The 24,729-nt window shown below is 42.1% G+C and overlaps 1 protein-coding gene across 1 annotated transcript in view; it reads left to right on the top strand.

The window, feature by feature from the left end:
* LOC126251991 (histone acetyltransferase type B catalytic subunit) overlaps positions 1 to 24,729 on the top strand; it is a 72,016-nt gene that overhangs the window by 39,776 nt on the left and 7,511 nt on the right. The window contains exons 4-7 of the mRNA XM_049952775.1: positions 6,644 to 6,767; positions 17,508 to 17,643; positions 17,727 to 17,886; positions 17,968 to 18,179. Coding sequence (XP_049808732.1) covers positions 6,644 to 6,767; positions 17,508 to 17,643; positions 17,727 to 17,886; positions 17,968 to 18,179 — 632 coding nt within the window. The remainder of the gene's footprint in view (positions 1 to 6,643; positions 6,768 to 17,507; positions 17,644 to 17,726; positions 17,887 to 17,967; positions 18,180 to 24,729) is intronic.

A 24,729-nucleotide genomic window follows, 5' to 3' on the forward strand; every position in this document is an offset into this window, starting at 1 on the left:
TGCGTGACCTTAAGGAGACTACGAATGTGTGGAAGACCTCCATGCGGTCCTCTCGCAAGGACACTCTGGTTGACTGCCAGCTTTGCATTGGCCGTACGTGGCAAACACATGGCTACCTCCTCTGTCGCGAGGACCCACCTCGGTGTCATTGTGGCTCACATATGACTGTCGTCCACATCTTGCTGGACTGCCCACTTTTAGCTGCTCTGTGGCGAACGTTTAACCTACCCAGCACTCTATCTTTGCTGTTGAGCAACAATACCTCAGCAGCAGATTTAGTTTTGCTTTTTATTCGTGAGGGGTTTTTTATCGCATCATCTAAGGATGGGTATTTAGCGTTCTCTCTGAGGTTGCCACCCTCCCTCCATTTTAACTCCGTTGCACTTTCTTTGCATTTGTTTGTTTTAGTGGTCATCTTTTCCCTACTTGTGTTCATCTCACGTTGTCTTTTTGGGGCGGGCATTTTAATATGTTACAGAGTGGCTGGCTCATCCGCTTTTATTGTGATCAGCCAACCCAGACCATCTGTTCTATGGTATTAATACCTCCTACTATTCCTCGTGGTGTATGTTTTCCCCATTTTTTGTTCATTCCATTCTTTTCCTCTTTAGGTGTGGTGTTGGGTGTTTTTGTACCTTGAGCCTTGCTTGCATCAGGAAAAAGGTACTGATGATCCTGTGGTTTTGGTCCCTTTATACCCCAAACCAACCTACCAACCAATCTTTATGCTGACATAAGGAAGTAAAAGGAATGGTTGAGCTCAAAGAAAGCAGCAACTCCCCATACAAAAACCTGCATGCATACACAAAAGATAATGATACGCATCTGGTGGAACAGTGATGGTGTGGTTTACTAAGAATTACTTCCGCAAGATGTAATCAGCACTGCTGACATTTATCAACAACTGAGACATCTTGCAGACATAATCCAAGAATGATGACTGGGAAGACTGCGTGTAGTAATGTTGCTCCATAATAAAACCTACCCACATTCTGCTAGACAAAAAATGATAAGAGTTCCGTTGGGAAATCATTCCACACCAACTTAATCACCTGATCTTGCATCATCAGGTTTTCACCTTTTCTGCTGCTCTCTATCGAACAATCTTCAAGGAACTTCCTTTCCAGTTGAAAATGCGCTCCGAACATTGGCGTTACAAGTTCTTTGCCTCAAAACCACACAGTTTCTACAGTTGTGGAATCATAAAGTTACCCCAGCATTGGCAGACTGTTGTAAATAGTGAAGGAGAGTTTATTATTCATGAGTCAAGTCTCTGTTATGTGTATCAGTTGTGTTTAATAAACTTCAGGAAAAATGCTACAGACTCATGCAGCAGCCCAATACTTAGTAATATCTTTAAAAGTGTTGTTATTGATTCATGGTACTGAACTGTCATTATTCATGATGTGGTGTCTGAAATGAAGTTTTTTCCATAATGATGTTGCTATAATATTGTAATCATTTTCTGTAATTAGCTTGACGTTTGACACAGTGGGTGATCTGTGTGTTTTAATTTACAAAGAATAGGTGGACTAAAATTTATTGTTCAGCTTACACTTTTGGAACTGTACTTATGCATTAGGACAGCACTTTAAATAATTATTAAAACAAGGCTCAGTTTGAAAACTAAATGCTGTAGTCAGTTTGCTATGTTTGGCATTGGCTGGCTAGTTTTGGGGTATGCATAACAGTCTGTCATAAATGAGGATGGGCTGTGCAAGTATGGGCAAGGTTAGTAATTACTGTCTCTGGTCCCTAACAGAAGCTATATATAGCATGTGTGCAAAGATGTTACAATTACTGGCAGTACCTGGCATTATCTATAATCAGTTGTATTTGTTTCATATCTTAAGGAAGCATGTACAAAGGGCGTTCAAAAAGTTTTGCATGGGCGTCTCTAATTTTTTATTTTTTGCAGGAGGAGAATGAAATTTTTTGTGAACATACTTGAAACATTTAGCTATACAATTGAGCGTACTCAATGTAGCCTCCATCAGCTGTGACACATCTGGCCCGACATTCTTTCCATGATGTAAATGCACTTTGGTAAAATTCTGGGGATTGACTTTTACACTATCACTTGACACAGGAAATAAGGTCTTTCTCACTATCAAATGTTTTACTACGCAGGTGGGCGTACAGACGACCCAAGAGTTAAATATCCGACTGAGCCAAGTCCGGACTGTAGGGAGGATGAGGAACAATTTTCCAACTCATGTTCCTGATTTTCTCGTGCACCATAAGGACTGTATGGTGTTTAGCATTGTCATTATGTAGTCTGATTAGCTGACCCAGAAGCTGTGGTCTGTGGGTCTTGATGGCACATCGCAGCTTTTTCAGTGACGAACAGTAATGGTCCCAGTTAATTGTGGAGCCAGGTTCCAAAAAGTCAATGAAAATGACGCCACACTGCTCCCAGAAGGAGGAGGCCATCACCTTTTGGCCTGCTGTTCGTGAAAGTCTTGGTTTCTTCTTCCGAGGGGATTGGGTTTTGCTCTCAGGTTCGGACAAAAACAACCATGTTTCATCCTGGGTAATGACGCTGTCAAAACACTGTTTCCACTTTCCAGTAAAGGTCTTCGTGAGACCCTCGCACACTTTCTTCCTCACCATTTTCATTTCTCTTGTCAGTAATCTATGCACCCAACGTGCACAGATTTTTCTGTACTCTACTGACTGTACCAGTGATACCTCACTACCCAGTGACAAACGAGTCATTTCAGCAAGCTGTCGTGTCGTCACACATCTGCCATTTTGGATGATTTACTCAATGGTCTCCTTATTCACGTCACTTGCTGTCGTCGATGGTCTACTGCATCGTGGATTGTCCAGTGGAGAGAAATCGCCTTCTTTAAACCTCTGCAACCACTGCTGGATACTGCTGCGATCAACTGTGTCCTCCCCATAAACAGGGAGCAACTTCCTGACAATCAATGTGGCAGAGTCATTGCCGATCTTGAAGAGGAACTCTATTGCCGACTGTTGTCACAACCTGACATACACTTCACGGTCCATTATGGCTCACCTGCAAATAAAAGAAAATACTTCTATACACCAACTTATAGCTAAATGTTCAAAGTATGTTCTCAAAAAATTTCATTCTCCTCCTGCAAAAAATAAAAAAAAATTAGACGACTGTGCAAAACTTTTTGAATGCCCCTTGTGATATGTAAATTGTCTTACTCTTATTTAAAAAGTATTTTTCACTTACCACCATCAGAAATATTAATTGCTTGCAACAAATGCAACATTTTTATGGAGAATAATTAATCAAATAATTCATAATCAAGTTTAAAGTATGCACAATAACGATCTTTATACTAGTGTGATCTGTCAGTCAGTTCGTGCACCACACCAGATGTGCAGAAGGAGCCTAAGATTGACTGTTTATTTGTGACTGTAATCATGGCTGTGGAGAGAAGGTAGGTTGAGGTCAGGAGGTGAAGGATACATTGCAGGGAGAGTTTCCACTTTCCTATGACATACTGGAGTAGGTGGTAGTGGGAATATACGTAGGACTTGTCGTGCACGTAGGTCTGTTGCAAGGGTATGAGCCATGGAACAAGGGGTTGGGAGCAGGTTGGAATAGGGACAGATAAGGATATTCCATGGTTTTGGTGGTCAGTGGTATACCGCTGTGGGAAGAACGGAGAATATAGTGGAGAGAATATTTATAATTTCAGTGCACAACAAGGTAACTGAAACCTGGTGGAGAATGCTCAGTCCTTGGGTGATACTAAGGGTGGTACTCCTTTGTAGCTTGGTCAGCAGCTATGTGGGGGGTGGGCGGTGATTGGGAAAATGAACTAAAAGAGATCTGTTTCTGGACAAGAATGTAACTTTGGTCTGTGAAGGACTCTATGATACCTTTGCCATACCTGGAGAGGGACTGCTTCCCGCCCTAAGGGTCTTGGCATTTGTTTGCTGATTACAGGCTTGATGATCCTTGGTTTCGTGAACTGGGACTAGTAAGCACTGTCAGTCCTCTACCACTGTAAGCTCTGGGCATGCTTCAGTGACCACTGGGCCGCGCAGTGGTGGAACGTTGTGTGTCACAGGGAACAAGGATCTTGGCTTGACCGCCTGGATTGCGAGGATGGAATAAACCTCTATTAAAAAACCTCTGTCTCAACATTTGCTGTGTGCTGATGAGATGCATGGATGTTGAGGTGGAACAGTCATTAGCAGGCAACCTCTGGGGAACCTGCTGCACCTCAGTTGTATAAGCCTGCACAGGCATGCGGGGCTCTGTCTGAGTGGACCCTTATTCCCCTAGCTGCTCGTGGGACTAAGATGGAACCCTCTAAATCTTCTTCTCATCCCAGTGGGAAGGGTGTATTGCCTGGGAGTACTCTCACCCCTACATCGAAAAGAGTGACAGAGGGTAGTCCTCCTGATAATCAACTTGTCAGTAATGGGGCACAAGAAGTCACGAATCACAATATCTTTGTAGTGATCAAAAGGAAGGAGGGGACATTTGAAAAAGTGTCCCCCTTCTATAGCCATAAAGGCTCAGAAGGGCTTGCTATCACCCTAAAGCCTATGAAGCGGTTGCGAAATGGTTCCTTGCTGGTTGAGACTAAATGGGCAAAGCAGGTGGAACTACTTAAGAAGTCACAGAAATTGGGTGAGTACGACATCATTGTTGAGTTGCATAACTCCCTTAAGTCCAACAAAGGTGTGGTAACCTGCCATGATATTATGGGCATAGATGTTCCTGAACTCAACCAAGAAAGGGCACCACAGGGGGTAATAGATGTGGAACAAAGGACATGCAAGAATGATGGAGAGATTGAGAAGACTGCCACCTTTATTGTGACCTTCAATTCTCTGATGATACCTGAACATGGTAGATTCCTCAGACTTAGGGTTAGGCCCTATGTACCTAACCCTACGCAAGGCTTCAAATGCCAGCATTTTGGCCATACAACGCTGAGTTGCAGAGGTGAAGCGACTTGTGGGAAGAGTGGAAAGGCAGCCCATGAAGCTGGGACTGACTGTCCATCTCCATCAGTTTGCATTAACTGCTCTGGGAGCCACCCAGTCTGGAGCCGAGCCTGCCCTGTTTTTGCAGAGGAACGCAACATTCGGGAAATCAAAGTGACCAAGCAGATCCCCTATGCAGAAGCCAAAAAGATCTATCAGGCAATGAAACCCCCTGTCTTTGTCACTTCTTATGCTCCCTTGGTGCAGAAACCTGTTACTAAGGTCGACACTTCAACTTGGACGACATCCAGCGTGCCATTATCCACCAATAGCACCTGTACTTGCACCTGCATGTGCCAAAGCAAAGTGAAAGACATAGCGATCTAGGCAGCTATGGCGGAAGAGACCAGTAATGCTTTCACAGTGCGCAGCCTGAAGGCACCCCCAAAGCATATTGCCTCTCAACGCCTGTTTTCGGTTGTTCTGTTGGGTTCCCTGACATTGTCCTCAGGATAGGGCTCCCAGAGCAGTCTTCAGTTTATTATGTGGAACTGTTTGCTATCCTGAGAGCAATGGAGCAGATGAGACGGCATTGTGACAAAAAATTTATCTGCTCCGATTCTCAAAGTGCCCTTCTTGCTATTGGACAGATGTACCAAGCATATCTGATGGTGCAACAGGTGTAGGATGCTCTCCTCCTCTTGCAAAAGCCAAACAAGGAAATCATCTTTTGCTGGGTTCGAGGGAACATAAGCATCCAGGGAAATGAACTTGCTGCTGCTGCTGCTGCTGCTAAGAAGGCTTGCTCACTTCCCTCTCCTGCTCACTGTTCAGTGCCTCTGTGGGCTGTCACTTCATTTGTGATCAGAAGGCCATATGTTGGTCGGAGTCTCAGTGGCTGGAAGTGAGGAACAATAAACTACATTCCATTAAGGCTTCAGTGCGACCGTGGATCACCACCTTCTGCTTGCGACGGTGTGGAGAAGTAGCCATTACTCAGATTAGTGGGACATTGTCCATTGATACATGGCTTCCTCTTACATCGGGAGGAGCCCCCAGTTTGTTAGAGATGCGGGACACAGCTGTCAGTATGACATATTTTAACTGAGTGTGTTATATATGAGGACCTGAAGGTTGAACTGGGTCTCCCACAGGATCTTCCCCCTTTTAACTGATAACGAGGCCAGTGTTGTTCATGTCTTAAGATTGTGTGTGGTGTCTGGAATTCTTCTCAAAATACTGGGTCTCTCACTATTTCTAGGTCACCATCCAGCCACAGTTATCTGTCCTTTTTTTAACATCATCTTTACAGGTATTTTATCCATGATTTTTAGTTATTCCACTGTGTCTCACTGGGATTTTATTCTGGCCTTTTCTGAAGCTCACCTTCTTGGGGTTGCTTTAAAATTCCTGTGGTGGGGTGAAACATAGTTATCCAGTTTATTGCCCTCCTTTCCTAGATTTTCACAATCACCTTTGGTGTATTGTTATTACCAGGGTGCTTATGACCTAACTGTTTCGTACCCTCCACCATAAATCATAGATCATCATCAGGGACTACTTCTCACTGTAGACGTGATCATCATGGGTGGCTAAGCTATACTGGTTTCATATGTTTTGCTTCCTGTTGTGATTTATGTATAAGTTTGTATGATGCTTTGTTACCTAGTGCAGTAATCATATGGGTACTAACACTTGTTTTTTTCCCTTCATATAGTGAATCAATATTTGGATATAGAGATCTCAAAGTAAAGCTTTATTACACAGCTTCAAAATTGACAACATATTTGGGAATGACTTACAAGGAGAAGATTGACCCAGGCAGGAGTGATGGAATTTGTGTAAGTTACATTATGCATTATTGCAGTTTATACTTAAAATTCTTTCCATATTGCCAAGACGCCCCCCCCCCCCCCTCTCTCTCTCTCTCTCTCTCTCTCTCTCTCTCTCTCTCTCTCTCTCTCTCTCTCTCTCTGCATCCTCCACTTGTTAGAAGAATTGTTTTCTCTATGAAATTTGTTTTCATATCTACCAGAATAAATGAGTCATACATGAACAAGACAGTATAATTTCAAAAAAAGGCAAACCATGTCAAATTTTTATGAAAATTGAGGCACAGACCCGAACTTTTCGACTCTGTAAGTGCAGAACAGGGAATCAGTGATCATAAGGCCGTTGTAGCATCCCTGAATATGGAAGTTAATAGGAATATAAAAAAAGGGAGGAAGGTTTATCTGTTTAGCAAGAGTAATAGAAGGCAGATTTCAGACCACCTAACAGATCAAAACGAAAATTTCTGTTCCGACACTGACAATGTCGAGTGTTTATGGAAAAAGTTCAAGGCAATCGTAAAATGCGTTTTAGACAGGTACGTGCCGAGTAAAACTGTGAGGGACGGGAAAAACCCACCGTGGTACAACAACAAAGTTAGGAAACTACTGCGAAAGCAAAGAGAGCTTCACTCCAAGTTTAAACGCAGCCAAAACCTCTCAGACAAACAGAAGCTAAGCGATGTCAGAGTTAGCGTAAGGAGGGCTATGCGAGAAGCGTTCAGTGAATTCGAAAGTAAAATTCTATGTACAGACTTGACAGAAAATCCTAGGAAGTTCTGGTCTTACGTTAAATCAGTAAGTGGCTCGAAACAGCATATCCAGACACTCCGGGATGATGATGGCATTGAAACAGAGGATGACACGCGTAAAGCTGAAATACTAAACACCTTTTTCCAAAGCTGTTTCACAGAGGAAGACCGCACTGCAGTTCCTTCTCTAAATCCTCGCACAAACGAAAAAATGGCTGACATCGAAATAAGTGTCCAAGGAATAGAAAAGCAACTGGAATCAATCAACAGAGGAAAGTCCACTGGACCTGACGGGATACCAATTCGATTCTACACAGAGTACGCGAAAGAACTTGCCCCCCTTCTAACAGCCGTGTACCGCAAGTCTCTAGAGGAACGGAGGGTTCCAAATGATTGGAAAAGAGCACAGGTAGTCCCAGTCTTCAAGAAGGGTCGTCGAGCAGATGCGCAAAACTATAGACCTATATCTCTGACGTCGATCTGTTGTAGAATTTTAGAACATGTTTTTTGCTCGAGTATCATGTCGTTTTTGGAAACCCAGAATCTACTCTGTAGGAATCAACATGGATTCCGGAAACAGCGATCGTGTGAGACCCAACTCGCGTTATTTGTTCATGAGACCCAGAAAATATTAGATACAGGCTCCCAGGTAGATGCTATTTTTCTTGACTTCCGGAAGGCGTTCGATACAGTTCTGCACTGTCGCCTGATAAACAAAGTAAGAGCCTACGGAATATCAGACCAGCTGTGTGGCTGGATTGAAGATTTTTTAGCAAACAGAACACAGCATGTTGTTATCAATGGAGAGACGTCTACAGACGTTAAGGTAACCTCTGGCGTGCCACAGGGGAGTGTTATGGGACCATTGCCTTTCACAATATATATAAATGACCTAGTAGATAGTGTCGGAAGTTCCATGCGGCTTTTCGCGGATGATGCTGTAGTATACAGAGAAGTTGCAGCATTAGAAAATTGTAGCGAAATGCAGGAAGATCTGCAGCGGATAGGCACTTGGTGCAGGGAGTGGCAACTGTCCCTTAACATAGACAAATGTAATGTATTGCGAATACATAGAAAGAAGGATCCTGTATTGTATGATTATATGATAGCGGAACAAACACTGGTAGCAGTTACTTCTGTAAAATATCTGGGAGTATGCGTGCGGAACGATTTGAAGTGGAATGATCATATAAAATTAATTATTGGTAAGGCGGGTACCAGGTTGAGATTCATTGGGAGAGTGCTTAGAAAATGTAGTCCAGCAACAAAGGAGGTGGCTTACAAAACACTCGTTCGACCTATACTTGAGTATTGCTCATCAGTGTGGGATCCGTACCAGATCGGGTTGACGGAGGAGATAGAGAAGATCCAAAGAAGAGCGGCGCGTTTCGTCACAGGGTTATTTGGTAACCGTGATAGCGTTATGGAGATGTTTAATAAACTCAAGTGGCAGACTCTGCAAGAGAGGCGCTCTGCATCGCGGTGTAGCTTGCTCGCCAGGTTTCGAGAGGGTGCGTTTCTGGATGAGGTATCGAATATATTGCTTCCCCCTACTTATACCTCCCGAGGAGATCACGAATGTAAAATTAGAGAGATTAGAGCGCGCACGGAGGCTTTCAGACAGTCGTTCTTCCCGCGAACCATACGTGACTGGAACAGGAAAGGGAGGTAATGACAGTGGCACGTAAAGTGCCCTCCGCCACACACCGTTGGGTGGCTTGCGGAGTATGAATGTAGATGTAGATGTAGATGAATGAAAGTGGCCGTTGGTTGTAGACAAAATGTGGCTTCATAAACATTGTTTTAGTAACTGCTGGCAAAGTCATAGTGTGTGAGAAATATTTTCAAAGAAAAGCACCATTTTACATTTAAATATGCAGTGTGTGGCAGTGCTACACTACTAAGGACACCAGAGGCTAAGCTTTTACTGCCTTCCCTCCTAGTTCCTCGAGTGTAAACTTTACCATGCTGCCACACTGGCCAGGTTCTATTCTTAAAGAAAGTGCAAAATTTGGAATGTGATGCAGACTTATTGAAAACTGGATCTGTTGTAATTGTGAGAGAGGAATACAATGTAAACTACACTAATGTCAGTACGTATATTAAAAGCTACGTGTCATTCTGCATCTATAACTTACCGACAAAGTACTTCTGAATTTACCTGTGAGTCAGGGCTTGGACAGACTGGGTGATGCCTTCTTTTGGTAAAGAGCCAAAAAGAAACATAATCAGTAATTTCAGAAAGAATGGACCAAAGTTTATTCTTTTCCTACTCAACTATTGCTTATTTTTTCATTCAGTTGCAAATGGTGGTGGAAACACAATATTCAACATAACAAATGTGTGAAAAACAGAAAATGTTACAGAACAATAATTTGTGTTTGAAGTAAACCCCCCTCCCTCACACACACACACACACACACACACACACACACACACACTTACACTTCATTGCTTCACTAGTGATTTGTTTAAATTGTTCCTATAAAAAAAATCTCCTGAAACTGCTCTTTCCAAGGAATAAGACCTATTGTTAAGAATTTGCGGAAAGAATTTTTGTGTGTGCATGGTGAAACTACTTTGTTTCATATATTTTGTCACTCAACCCATCTTATTTGAATGAGATGAGAGTGAGGATGCAGTGATAATTCAGTCCAATGAATGACAGTAATTTCTCAATATGCTGAATATTACCCAGTATAAATGTCAGTAGAATTATTTTGCATTTTAAGATTGTTAGCAGCCCAAGTCTGGCCACTGAAACTTGTAGTGCAGTAAGATCTTATTAATTTTTGTAAGTACATTAAATGTACTTATAAGTAGGAGACCTGATGGGTTTAGTATGTGGTTAACATTTCGTTACTAGTGAATTTAGTACATATATCGACAGTATGGCAGAGGTGCAACCATTATTTAGAACAATGAACAATCTGTAATGAATTCAATGGAGATAGTTTAGTCCTACAAAGAAACATCTGCAGAACTTATGTCCGAATAAATCTGTAATGATTTACCTGAGAATGCTGTGAAAAATGAAGAGGATGAAGGTATCTCTTATCTTAGGTTTGGTAAGGGCATAGATTTGCAACATCAGTCTTAATTTGTGCCTGACCATCTGAACTGACAAGCAATTAGTAGGGGACTGGAAAATATAGCATATATTTTTTGTGAAGTTCACATATATTTTTGTCGAAATTCATATCTATTTTCTTTGTTGGCAAATGATTAGATGCACAAATTTAAAAGGTTGTCACACTACACGAAGGCAAAGCAAGCATTAGTTCTTTGAAGTTGACTGTTAAAAAAGTGTGCTAGTTAGAAACTTTTTTTGTGGAATGTTTACTTTTGCAAAAATGTCAGTATCCTTGTATTCAGAAATAGCCTTTTTCTTTGTTTGACTGTACTTAAGCTTTCAAAAAGACTGTTCTGTTGATTAGCAGCAGCATTTTCCTGCCAGTGAACTGAATACATCTCTGATATAGTTTTTCTGGACATTGTTTGTTTTTTCCTGTCCAATTTCAGATTACAAAATATGCAGACTACTAATTTTGACCTTTCATGTGCATTCATAGCTGTAAGACATGCTTGACAACACTACAGGTAGGACTGTCAAGGCACTGAATGCAGGAGGAGGACTGAATGTGTGGCTACTCTATTCTAATGTTATGGGAAGAATTTTGGCGCACTCCAAAAAGTTACAGGTTTTGTATTCCAATTGCTATAGTGCAGAATGCGGGCACTCTTTGCCTCCCTTTTGCTGGGGAGCAGCCTACAGCAGAACTGACATTTTGTCACAGGGATCGTAAATATCTTCTGGTGTTGTAAGGGTCACAATTGAAATCTGTGATGGACCAGGATTATTCACTTCACATATTTCAAAGTAAGAAAACAAAACAATGAGCAATGCATAACACAAAGCATTCAGGGATGGCCACCACGCAATTGTTTGTTGAGGTCAGCAGAGTATTGTTAACAACGTAGTTTAGTTGCAACTTGTAGCAGTATTCGATGCAACCACAGTTCGAAACATCCACCACCTAATTTGCAACATTTAGTGCCCACATTATATTATCTTTTGAGCTTTTGCTAACAAACAAAAGTACACGTTTCTTTGCTATTAACTGCTAGATCCCACAGCTGAGTATTGTGGTGCATTACATGGTGTGTGTCTTAAATAAACCATTCAACTGCCCACAATTAACATGGCAGCAGATCACATAGCGTGTTGATATGTTGTTGCTTTCATACACTTTATTGTGCAAATATCTTCTTATGCCCATTATCTTTCCAAATTGGGCTTCACCAGGTGATGTACAGTACCAGTAACTAGTTACATATTTGATATTTATATGCAGAAAATAAAGCTATTTCAAACCAGATCATCTGCATACAATTTGCTGTAAAATAGAATATATTGAGTAATTTCAAATTTTTGTGTTTTGAGGCAGAGTTTGCCACAATTAGACTTGTCAGCAAGAAAGAACACTTCCAGAGATCAAAATTCAGTTGCACATTAAAGTTCCCTAGTAAGTAAATAGTTTGTAATTTGATCAGCTTCTTTACTTTTTGTTGAAGTACTATTGTTCAATAATATTTTGTTACTTTACACATTTGTGTAGTTCTGTAAGTTAAATAGTGTCAGTTGCTGCCATTGTGCCATACCGTTTGTAACAAAAAATGAAAATATTGTTTTTTCTTTTTTTGCCAACAATTGTAAAGGCATATGGAGCTGCTAGTGGACAAGTGACCGTGCATAGAGTGACCATTGTAGCAGCATTCACTCACTGCCTTTTGGGACGCAATTAGGGAACATTCCAAGTATGTGGGAAATCTGGGGTGGAGTAACAGTGATATGAATTAGATTATATTCTCACCATATAGAGGCGGCAAAGAGTGGCAGACAGGCACATTTAAAAGTAGACTAAATTAATAAACAGAGTCTTTCAGATTTATAAAAACACATTCACACATGCACAATTAACACACATTTGACCACTGTTGTCTCTGGACACTGTGGTGTGACGGTGGCGAGTTGTGATCTTGGCTGAGATGGATAGTGGGGGTACAATAGTTATGGGGATGGGGAGACAGAGCAGGGTAGGGGCAGGGAAAAATGATCAGTGCTGCCTGTGGGAGTGTACAGGGGCATGGGGGGAGGGGTGTCAGTAGGGGAAAGAACTTTGCAAGTGTGCTGGGAGGACAGAAGGTACTTGTGTACCTGGAGTGAGAGTTTGGTCATAGTGGTTGGTGGGAACAGGGACTAGTGTAGATTGAGTCCATGGTGGTTATGTGAATGAAGGATATGTTGCAGGGACATTTCCCACCTGTGTAATTCAGAAAAGCTGATGTTGGTGGGAAAAATACAGAACATACAGGCTGTAAAGCATTCAGTGTCATTTGACACGCTCTGCATCTGGGTGGTCTGGCTGTGTAGGCCACAGTTTGGCATAGAATGCTCCATAGTATTTGCAGTTCAATTGGTAGACCAAATAGCTGCTTTCACAGGTAGCCTTGCCTTTAACAGGATAGGCGATATCTGTGACAGCACTAGGATAGATGTTAATGGGAGGATGTATGAGGCAGATGTTGCATCTAGGTCTTCCACACGAATTTGAGCCGTAGGGCAAAGGTTTAGGAGCAGGGGTAGAATAGGGACGGACAAGGATATTGTACAAGATGGATGTGTGGTGGAATAACACTTCGGGAGGGGTGGGGAGGATATTTATCATTTCACAGCACAATGAGACATAATTTGAAACTTCATTGGAGAATGTGATTCATTTTCTTCAGTCCTGGATGCCACTAAGTTATGAGTGGGGGACCACGCCATTAGGAATTTCCTCCCTCCACTCTACAGGACCTATAGCTTAAATGGATCTACAACACAGTTACGAACCTTTCTACAAAAGCTTCAGTCATTTCCAAAGGCCTCGCCATGTGCCTCATTCCCAAATTCAGTCAAGCTGAACTTGTTAAGGAACTCTGCTTCTCCCTTTGCCTACAGTGTAAACACTTTTTCACCACCTTCCTTGCCAATCAGAATCAATCTAAAACCAATTATGAACCCTGTACCCCTCAATTTACACCTCTTATCTAACAGTAATCTATCCCCCCCCCCCCCCCCCCCCCACACACACACACAAAATTATTCCTTGACATTTTTTCCAGTATTTCTGTATCTAGACTGCCTTACCATCAGTCCCTATCTCTGTCAACATGGAAATCCTCACACATCTACAGAAAGAACTGCAATCCGTTTCCTGAAACCTTGTCCCACCTGACACTTTTATCTGCTGGCAAAGGATCCACCACTGGTGCTATGAAGCTTAGAGATTACCTGGGTGACGGGCTCTGCCAGCTCTGATATGTCCACTTACAAGCCCTGCCACTGTGACCACATTCCCCAAATCCAGTCCCTCATGAAATCCAGAATCTCTGCTCGGCGACGTATTGCCCTCCTCAATCTTCCTGCTCACTGCATTCATACCATCCGTATGCTTTCTAAGCTGCATAAACCCAACACACAGGACACCCATTGTAACAAGTACTGTGTGCAACACTTAACCATTTCTTCTTCTGACTACTCACAGTTCCTGTTTGTTTACCACCCGGTACCATGCTCGGTAGAGTCAGTGCCACCTCCCTCTACAGCAACATTCCCAATGCCCATGGCCTTGCTGTTATTGAACAGTACCTTTCCAGGTGGCCGATTGACTTCAAACCTACAACCTTCTTCCTGACCACCATCCATGACCAACTATATCACACAAAATTATGTCTCCCTTGAAGGAATCAGTTGCGAACAACTCCTCAGTACAGGCACAGGCACCCACTGGCACCATCCTACACCAACATATTCATGGGCCATGTAGAGGAAAACTTCCTAGCCATATAGAATCCCAAACCTCTCTCACAGATCATTGATATCTGGATCAAGGGTGAGGATGTCCTATCCACATTTCCCCAAAACCCCAATGCCTTCTCCTCTATTTGCTTCACCTGGTGGTCCTCATCACCCTCAATTTCAACATATACTTCAAAGATGACTCGATCAGCACTCTTGTTCACATTGAACTCACCATTTTGACTGCTGCTACACATTCCACAACATGTAGTCCCTTCCAAACTGCCTAGCTGCCCTTGTATCTGCAGTGACACAGTCCCTTTCCAAATATGCCAAGGGTTTCACTGAGTCCTTCATGGATCAAAATTAACTTCTCCACTTACATCCAGAGACAAGATTTCCCTTGCCTTGTTTCCACAGTCACCTACCATTTCTCACATACCCACTTATCAGCAGTACACAAAGAAGTGCCACCAAACCCGCTCCTTCCTCCTTTGTGACTCAGTATCACCAAGGACAGAAGTAAGTGAATCATGTTCTCCACCAGGCATTAGACTAGCTCTCATTGTGCACTGAAATGATAAATATCCTCCTCCACCCTACCCACAGTAGTATATTGCTGCCCACCCAACTAGACAGTATCACTGTCTGCCCCTTTTCAACACCTGCTCCTAATCCTGTGCTCCATGGCTCATGTACTTGTAAAATGCCTAGATGGAACATCTGTCTCATACATCCTGCCACTACTACCTACTCCAGGCCTGTCTGGGCGCTGGTGACCACACTGTTTAGCGCCCGTAAACCTCAAAAACACACACACACACACACACTCCAGGCCTGTCACAGAAACCTCTTACCCTGACAAAGGCAAGGCCACCTGTGAAAACAGCCATGCAATCTATCAACTTAACCGCAAACACTGTAGGACATTCTAAGTGGGCATGACCACCAACAAGCTGTCTGTACACATGAATGGCCGCTGCTGAACAGTGGCCAAGAGGCAGCTGGACTACCTACAGGGTGACGCACGAAATCTTACCATTTTGTTTTTTAATATAAACTTTATTGTCAATACAATCTGAAAGGAACATATACTACAATGAAGAGCCGTCCATGGAGATTTGTTCTAACTCAGCACATGCTCAATATGTCCACCATTTTGTTTCCTAACTTCCTTCAAACGAACACTGAAGTTAGTGATTACACTACGGCACGTCTTCCATAATTTCACTGCAAGCTTGAAGAATAAGTCTTCTGAGCTCCATTAAATCACGTGGACGTTTCGGGAATTTTTTTTCCTTTAGGTACCCCCAAAGAATAAAGTCACATGGATTGAGGTCTGGACTATTGGGGGGCCAATTTTGAAAGTCATTGAAGCGACCTGGAAACCTGAGTAAATTGATCCGCATGTCGAAATGCTCGTGTAAAAACTCCAACACAGTGTTTGCAGTATGTGGCCTTGCTCCATCTTGCATGAACCACTGCATGTTGAAGGGCAAGGCAGTAGCAAGAAGCTGTGGAATGAAGCTATTGTGAAGCATTCTCAAATAACGCTCGCTGTTCAGTTTCTTCAAAGAAAAAGGATCCAATAAGTCCGTGACTGGAAATTGCTGCCCATGCTGTAATCCTCGGAGCGTAATGTTGTCGGTCATGAAGCGCTTGTGGGTTTTCAGTGGCCTAAAAGCGTACATTTTGTTTGTTAACCACACCATCTAAACGAAAATGCGTCTCGTCTGAAATCCAAACGTTGTTGAGAGTTTCTTCCCTATCCTCCGTCCACTGAGCAAACAGTAGTCTCTGCTGCCTGTGTTTTTCAGTTAGCTTCTGTGCACAGGTCATCTTGAATGGATTCATATGGAGGTCACTTTTAAGAATGTGTTGAACGGAGCGTCTGGATATTCCCAGTTGCACTGCTGCCTTTCTACACAATTTCCCGGGACTTCTCTGTACAGCAACTCGTACCGCTTCAATGTTCTCCGGCGAACAAACAGGCTTAGGCTGAGCTCGCTTCGTTCCAATACTGTTCCTTCCTGTACAAATTTATCGTATAACCTATGGATGGTCTTCTTGCAAGGGACCCATCATGTGTTAAACTGTTGTCGAAAACGCCTCTGAGTCACAACAAGGCTTTTCGTTTCATTAAAAGTAACACAATTGCCGATCGTTGCTGTGTCGTCAGTCTTCCATTGTCAGCCATTGCTGCTTACTAGTCTCCTAGCGGCAGTATTGTGAATTACACGTCATTTCGTGACTCATTCGTTTTTCCAAGCTCTGCTGGTACTGCTGTAGAGATCCCAGCAGGATATCCAATGTGCATCGTAAATTGTGAAAGAAACAATTGGTAACACATTTCGTGCGCCACCCTGTAGTTGCCAAGCATGCCGCACAATGCGGTGCACTTGATTACTACTGCTTCGTAGCCTTTGCCATCTGTTTGCTTTCCACCACCACCAGCTTTCCTGAATTGTGCAGTTGGGAACTTTCCCTGCAATATATACTTTTTCACGTAACCACCCTAGACTCAAACTTTACTAGTGTCTGCGCTCAAATGCCTCTATGACCTTCCCTACTCCCATTCCAGCCTCACGTACACCTTGCCTCTTCCCAGTGCACCTGCATAGTCCTTTTCTCTTCGCTTCTACCCCATACCTGACACTCCACTCCTGTAGCACAGCTATCCCATACTACACCTGACAATCTACTATCCTGTTCCTGCCACATGCCTGCACACTTGTACAAGCATAACTGCAGAACCTTCCTCTACCCCTATCCTGATGTATCTCCCCATCCCCACTCCTCGCCAGTGTCGTACCCCACTACCCCTCTCAGACAAGTTCGCCATTCACTTCAGTCAAGGCGCTCATAACACGGGTATGAAGTGACCATCTGCATGAGTTTACATGGTGTGTGTATGAATGTGTGCTTTTTTTAAATCTGGAGGAGGACTTTGGGAGCTTAGTCTACTTTTAAATAGTGTATTTTTAAATGTGCCTGTTTGTTACTCAACGATTATCCTAATTCATATTGTTGTTGTTTATACTGTGTTACATGACAAGCTTTGCTGTTGTATGGAACTGTCGTGCTATTAAGTACATATCTGTATCAAAAATATGAAATGAATAGTTCTTTTTATCATCCAGACTGTTTTCTTTCCAGGCTGATGATGTACTGGAGAAAATGTCAAAAACCATCCCTCCTGGATATTACACAAATATAGATGATTTTTGTAGAGAGATTACAAAAGATTATGATTTTGTACCTTTGGGAACACTGAAGAAATCCTTCCCAATTAGTAAGCTTATTGAATGTTTTTAATCTCTAGTTGCTTTTTCATGTTGTATGTATTATATAAAATAATTGTTTTTCTTTTTATAGATAAAGAAATAACTGAAAGAGTTTTTGAGGTATACGTTTGCGATGTGTTGGTACCAGGTTACCAGGATTACCATGAAAGATTACAAACATTTTTATTGTGGTACATTGATGCAGCTAGTTTAATTGATACTGATGATGATCACTGGAGAATGTTTGTAGTGTGAGTACAGCTGTCCTCAATGTTGTATCAGAATAATTTTGGATTTGTGTACTTATCTAAGAACAAGCATGACTGTTTCAGCTATGAAAAATATAAAATTGATGGCAGTGCCAGGTATGCTGTTGCTGGGTTTGCTACTGTCTATGAATTCTATGCTTACCCCAATAACATCAGGCCTCGTATTGGCCAGATGTTGATATTACCACCATTTCAAAGGCATGGGCTTGGCAGTCATTTATTGGAATGTATTTATGAATATTATGTACCTATGCAAGAGGTTGTGGACATTACAGGTAATGTTGTAACAACTGTTTTATATAAGAGAGGTGGAATATTTCTGATGTGTTTACTCATTTTTTTATAAAATATATTTTACGTAATGCCAAAGTGTTTCACAGCAGCTACCCTTGCTTTTGTCTGTCAAAGCAGAAAGTAAACTTGAAGAATATGAAACAAATTATTTTAAGCATAATAATACTTGAAACATTTTTATCAATGTTCAAGCTTTACCTTCACACATTATTTATCGAAACTGATCAGTGGCTTGAGTTGTAAGATAGGATACGGATACAAAAATGTAATGGTATTCAGAGTATAATGTTGATACTAAGTACCATGAGAAACTTCAACTATTTAATCTTTAGGCTTTTAGAATAATGAATTTTTAATGTCAACCTCTTACCATTTGAATGTTCATATTCCTTTTGGTTATTGTACATCCACAGAAAATATTTGTATAAGTTCTACTTCATGCAAGACAGCTATATCTTCCTATTTAACTCCTAGATATGTTTCATTGCCTTGTGTGTTCCTTAAATAAGTTACTTTATTTTAGCAAATAGTATAAACTCCAGGCTGGAATATAAGCAATGTAAGGAAAAGATAGATTGCTACTTACCTTAAAGGTCACACATTGAGTTGCAGACGGGCGCAATGAAGACACTTCCATATAGCTTTCGGCCAAAGCCTTCATCAGAAAAGAAAACACATACACATTCATTCACACAAGCAAGCATGCATCTCGCACACGTGACCATGATCTCCTGCAGCTCGGACTGAAGTAAAACTGTCGTGCAGAACAGAAGCAGCAATCTGTAGGAGGGTGGGGAAGGGGAAGGGATAGCAGGGCAAAGGTGGAGGAAGAGAAGAGCACTGTCTGTAGAGCTTGCAGGGACTAGACTGCCAACAGGCACAGTGTCGGGAGGCTGTGGAGCAGGGAGGTGGAAAAAGGAAGGGGAGATGGAGTGAAAAGGGAGAGAAGCTGGGAAGGAGAAAGACAGGTAGGTGTATCGGCAGAGGGTGGTGCACAAAAAGGGTGGGAGATGATAATAGGGAGGAGTAATAGGACAGACGTTGCGGAGACAGTAGGTTACTGTAGGTTGAGGCTGGGATAATTTCAGGAGTGGAGAATGTGTTGTAAGGATAACTCCCATCTGCACAGTTCAGAAAAGCTAGTGATGTAGGGGAGGATCTAGATGGCCCAGGTAGCGAAGCAGCCATTGACATCGAGCATATTATGTTTAGCTGCATGTTGTGCCACAAGTTGATCCACTTTGTTCTTGGCCACAGTTACATGGTTTCCTTTTGTCCTGGTGGACAAGTGGTTGGTAGTTATACCAATATAAAAAGCTGTGCAATGATTGCAGCACAGCCAGTGTATGCCATGACTGCTTTCACAAGTGGCCTGGGTTCTGATGGGATAGGATAAGCATATCAAAGGAGTAGAAGTGCTGGGTGGGTAATTGGACAGGTCTTGCACCTAGGTCTTCTGCAGGGATGTGATCCCTGTGGCAAGCGGTTGGGTTTGAGAGTACAGAGGTGGACTAGGATATGGAGATAGTGGGTGAAGGAACACCACTTGAGGAGAGGTGGGAAGCATTTTGAGTAGGACATATCTTGTTTCACAACATGATGATACATAAGCAAAGCCCTGACGAAGGATGTGGTGAAGTTGTTCCGGTCTGGAGTGGTAATGGCTGATCCTTTGTAGCTGGTCCTTGTGGGTGGTGGGGTGATTGGAGGTGGGGAAATGGCACAGGAGAGCTATTTGTGAACTAGGTCTGAGGGATAGTGCCTGTCTGTGAAGGTAATATAGAGACCCTCAGCATATTAGGCAATGGAGTTCTTGTTCCTGAAGATACACTGTTCTCAGGTGGCCAGGCTGTAAGAGAGATTTTTTTGATATGGAAGGGATTACAGCTGTTCATATGCAAGTATTGTTGGTGGATTGTTACTGGTTGGTGGGTTTGTGGACAGAGGTGTGGATGGAGCCATTAGAGATGAAGTGGACAATGTCCAGGAAGGTTGCATGCTGGTTTGAGGAGATCCAGGTGAAGTAGTGGGAGAGAAGGTGTTGAGATTGTAGAAGAATGAAGATAGGGTGTCTTGGCAAGATCCAGGTGCAAGATCTGCCTGATCCATCCACCCAGCACTTTCTGTTCCAGTCTTGTCACAGGCGTATCCTACCCTATCGGAGGCTGGTCCACCTGTGAAAGCAGCTGTGTCATATACCAGCTCTGCTGCAGTCATTGTACAACTTTTTATATTGGTATCACTATCAACCAGCTGTCCACCAGGATGAGTGGCCACTCCCAAACTTTGGCTAAGAGCCAAGTAGAGCACCCTGTGGCACAAAATGCAGCTGAACATACCGGGCTTGATTTCAATAGCTAGTTCACTACTGGAACTGTCTGGATCTTCCCTTACACCACCAGCTTTTCTAAACTGCACTGGCATAAGTTACCCTTACAACACATTTTCTGCTCCCATAATTATCTCAGCCTCAATCTACAGTAACTCACTGTCCCCACACCCTCCACCCACGTTTCCACCCCCTCTGTTCTATTCACACCTCAGATCCTTTTTGTCTGCCATCCTGTGCCAAACCACCTGCACTTGTTTCCCCTTCTGCCCTTCTCCATGAAATGTGCTTGCTTGCATGAATATGTGTGCATGTTTCTTCCTTTTGTGACAAATAGTTTTTCCCAAAAGCTATTGTGTAAGTGTCGCTTTGTTGTGTCTGGCTGCATCTCAATGTGTCGTCTTTACAGTGAGTAGCAATCTATCTTTTCCTTATGTTGTTGTTGCGACAGCAGTTTCTATTGATAGTGCCAAAGGGTGTAGTTTCACAGATTGACATGGTCCTTAGCACTTAAAATAGCTGTGGGAGTAATAAAACACTAACTGAAACAAAAATAGTAGGGTCACTTCAACACTTAAAACATCAGGCCTGCATTGTTACCTCTATGCACTGTTTGGTTACGATAACTTGATGATTTCAGCAGTGCTTCCAGAAACATAGAAAATCGGACTACTTGAAAGATATTTGTTTGTCTGAGTGCTGCCAAAGTCAAGCTGCCTCTAGATGTGAAGTATTACAAAAGGCTTGTATCTACTAGCAAGTAACTTAAGGAAACACTTGCTGGGGTGTTTACATTGGAACAAAAACTTACTCAAGTTACTTCAAGTCACTGGAATCCGTTTATTTCAGGAACTTGCTGCAAATACCTGTTGTGTACCAAGAAACATAATGCAGTTAATCAAAATCTTCGCTTAGATTGAAAACTTTGAGGATGTCATATGCAGATTTTGAACATTTCTTATCTACTGTATAATCAAATATTTGATAACAGGAAACAAAAATGCGGCTTGGTATCTTACCAGGAGGCTGCCTTTTAATTACTCTTCGATTTTTAAAACCAGTATTTACTACTTTTATCACAAACATAACTTAAGTCACCTAAAATGTAAAGGCATCTGTATTGCCATTCTAATTTTCGTTCTGGAGAAACAAATTGATTGGTAAACTCATTTTGTACTTCCCTGACTGGTGGTGCTGGTTGTGTGTGTGTGTGTGTGTGTGTGTGTGTGTGTGTGTGTGTGTGTGTGTGTGTGTGTGTGTGTTTAGGGGTTCTAATGGTGAATTTGTTTCAGTTCATCTGTCTTTGTGTCATTCTCCTTTTTGACACACTTTTTTGAACTGGTACTGAATATGCACATCTGTAAGTGGGAGAAAAACAGGCACAAAATGACAAATTTAGCAAGTACTTACATCAAGATGCAAGAATCTAGACTAAATTTTCACCCTGCAGTGAAATGTGCACTAATTTGAAACTTCCTGACAAATTAAAACTGTGCTACACCAGGACCTGAACCAGGACAAAGCTTCATACAAGAAATTGCTTCCATTAACTTGCAAACTTCTTGAAGTTGACTAAACTAGTGGGTGTCGGCAGGAGGGGGGAGGAGGGCAAGATGCGGTGGTTCCTAATATTCCACCCAGTTCTGTGATAGTGTGGATAATGTGTCAAAGCACAGCAGAGTTCAATAGAATGCCTAATAAATACGTTTTCAGGATCACGATGGAAGAGTTGTTAAGAGACAGGCTATTAACTGAATTGATTCAGTGAGGAAGGTTGAATTATTGTCTAAAATATAGGAAAATGAACCAGCCGTGAAAGTGAAAGTGTACAGTGTGGATAAAATTGCTGAGAGCAAAGGCCACAAAGTAGTCTGTTTACTGCCCTGCAACTGCTATCAAGCTGCCATAGAATTGGCATGGGCCAAAATAAAACACAATTCCAAGGAGAGCAATGCTACTGGTGACATGCCAAAGAAAATATTGCAGGATCTTGTTAATTGCTGCTTTCCTTTCAGTTACTGCACAGGACTGGCAAGATTACTGCAGGGAAGTGTAGCAGCTGGAGTAAGAGTATTAGATCCAAAATGGTATAATGGAAATGGCATCGATGAAGTTATCAGCACCATGCCCTCAGGTGGTGGTGGTGGTGGTGGTGGTGGTGGTGGTGATGTCAGACATACCGTATTTCCTCGAATCTAAGCCGGACATTTTTTCCGGTTTCTGTAATCCAAAAAACCGCCTGTGCCTTAGAATCGAGTGCAAAGTAAGCGGAAGTTCTGAAAAATGTTGGTAGGTGCCGCCACAACTAACTTCTGCCGTCGAATATATGTAGCGCTACACAGGCATGCTTTGCAAGCACAAAGATAAATACCGGCGCCAAAACCTCTGCGTCAGTAACTAAATAAAGAAAAAAAGGTGGAAGACTAGCTTTTTTTCTCCGCCCCGAGTTTCGACCACTGCATTTTCATACATTATCCAACGAAGTAAATACAAATTCCGTATTGTTCATCTTCGAATGTAGCAACATTTCAATGTACTACCAAAATCCGACTGGCAAGACTGTTTGGGATGTTTGTCAATATGGCCAACTCTATGTTCTGAATTTTTTCCTACCTGTGAGAAGAGATGATTGTTAACAGGAACTTTAATGAATTGTGAATTACATGCAGTAGTCTCTTCACCATAAGAATAACACGAATATACACATTTTGCCATGTATTCTTTCGTATTTGCTGCTATCTCATTTAATTCCTGTCTTCCTAATAAGCTACGAAACTAGAGTGAGACAACAGCAAACCCGGAAGAATATACGAATTATGACATGTTTATATTCGTATTATTCTTATGCCTAGTAGTGATACAGTCTAAAATGAAGCACGGCAATTGACTAGATTTTTAAATCTAAGATGACTCTAATTTCTGTGCAGAATGTAATGTACTAAAGAGGCGTCATCAAAGATTTTCAAACAGAGAAAAATTTTAGCTAAACTTTCGTTCAGAACATCTTCTATCATACGCAGTCTATTTGGTTCTTGTTTATCATTATCAAAGAAAGCAGCAGCGTAAGTAACAACAAACAGCAGCCTATTGCCATTGTCTCGCTAATGAGACAATTCCTCTCTCTCTCTCTCTCTCTCTCTCTCTCTCTCTCTCTCTCTCTCTCTCTCTCTTTTATTGTAAGCAGCAGTAGCGTGCACAAAAGCAAGCCATGCCGTAAACACTCATTATCAGAATGCGACAAACAATGCATGCATGACACAGTACAGTAATGCATTTTCAGCTTAGTGACGTAAACACCTGTAACAAAGAGAACGGCACTTTATCAGAGCAAAGAAAAATAAGCAATCAATTCAAATCAGACAAAGCACGTGATAAAGGAAGGGTTGTTGTTGTTGTTGTTGTGGTCCTCAGTCCTGAGACTGGTTTGATGCAGCTCTCCATGCTACTCTATCCTGTGCAAGCTTCATCTCCCAGTACCTACTGCAACCTTCTGAATCTGCTTAGTGTATTCATCTCTTGGTCTCCCTCTACGATTTTTACCCTCCACGCTGCCCTCCAATGCTAAATTTGTGATCCCTTGATGCCTCAAAACATGTCCTACCAACCGATCCCTTCTTCTAGTCAAGTTGTGCCACAAACTCCTCTTCTCCCCAATCCTATTCAATACCTCCTCATTAGTTATGTGATCTACGCACCTTATCTTCAGCATTCTTCTGTAGCACCACATTTCGAAAGCTTCTATTCTCTTCTTGTCCAAACTGGTTATCGTCCATGTTTCACTTCCATACATGGCTACACTCCATACAAATACTTTCAGGAACGACTTCCTGACACTTAAATCTATACTCGATGTTAACAAATTTCTCTTCTTCAGAAACGCTTTCCTTGCCATTGCCAGTCTACATTTTATATCCTCTCTACTTCGACCATCATCAGTTATTTTACTCCCTAAATAGCAAAACTCCTTTACTACTTTAAGTGTCTCATTTCCTAATCTAATCCCCTCAGCATCACCCGATTTAATTTGACTACATTCCATTATCCTCGTTTTGCTTTTGTTGATGTTCATCTTATATCCTCCTTTCAAGACACTGTCCATTCCGTTCAACTGCTCTTCCAAGTCCTTTGCTGTCTCTGACAGAATTACAATGTCATCGGCGAACCTCAAAGTTTTTATTTCTTCTCCATGAATTTTAATACCT

Source organism: Schistocerca nitens, chromosome 1 (genome assembly GCF_023898315.1).
Source record: "Schistocerca nitens isolate TAMUIC-IGC-003100 chromosome 1, iqSchNite1.1, whole genome shotgun sequence".
Lineage (NCBI taxonomy): Eukaryota > Metazoa > Arthropoda > Insecta > Orthoptera > Acrididae > Schistocerca > Schistocerca nitens.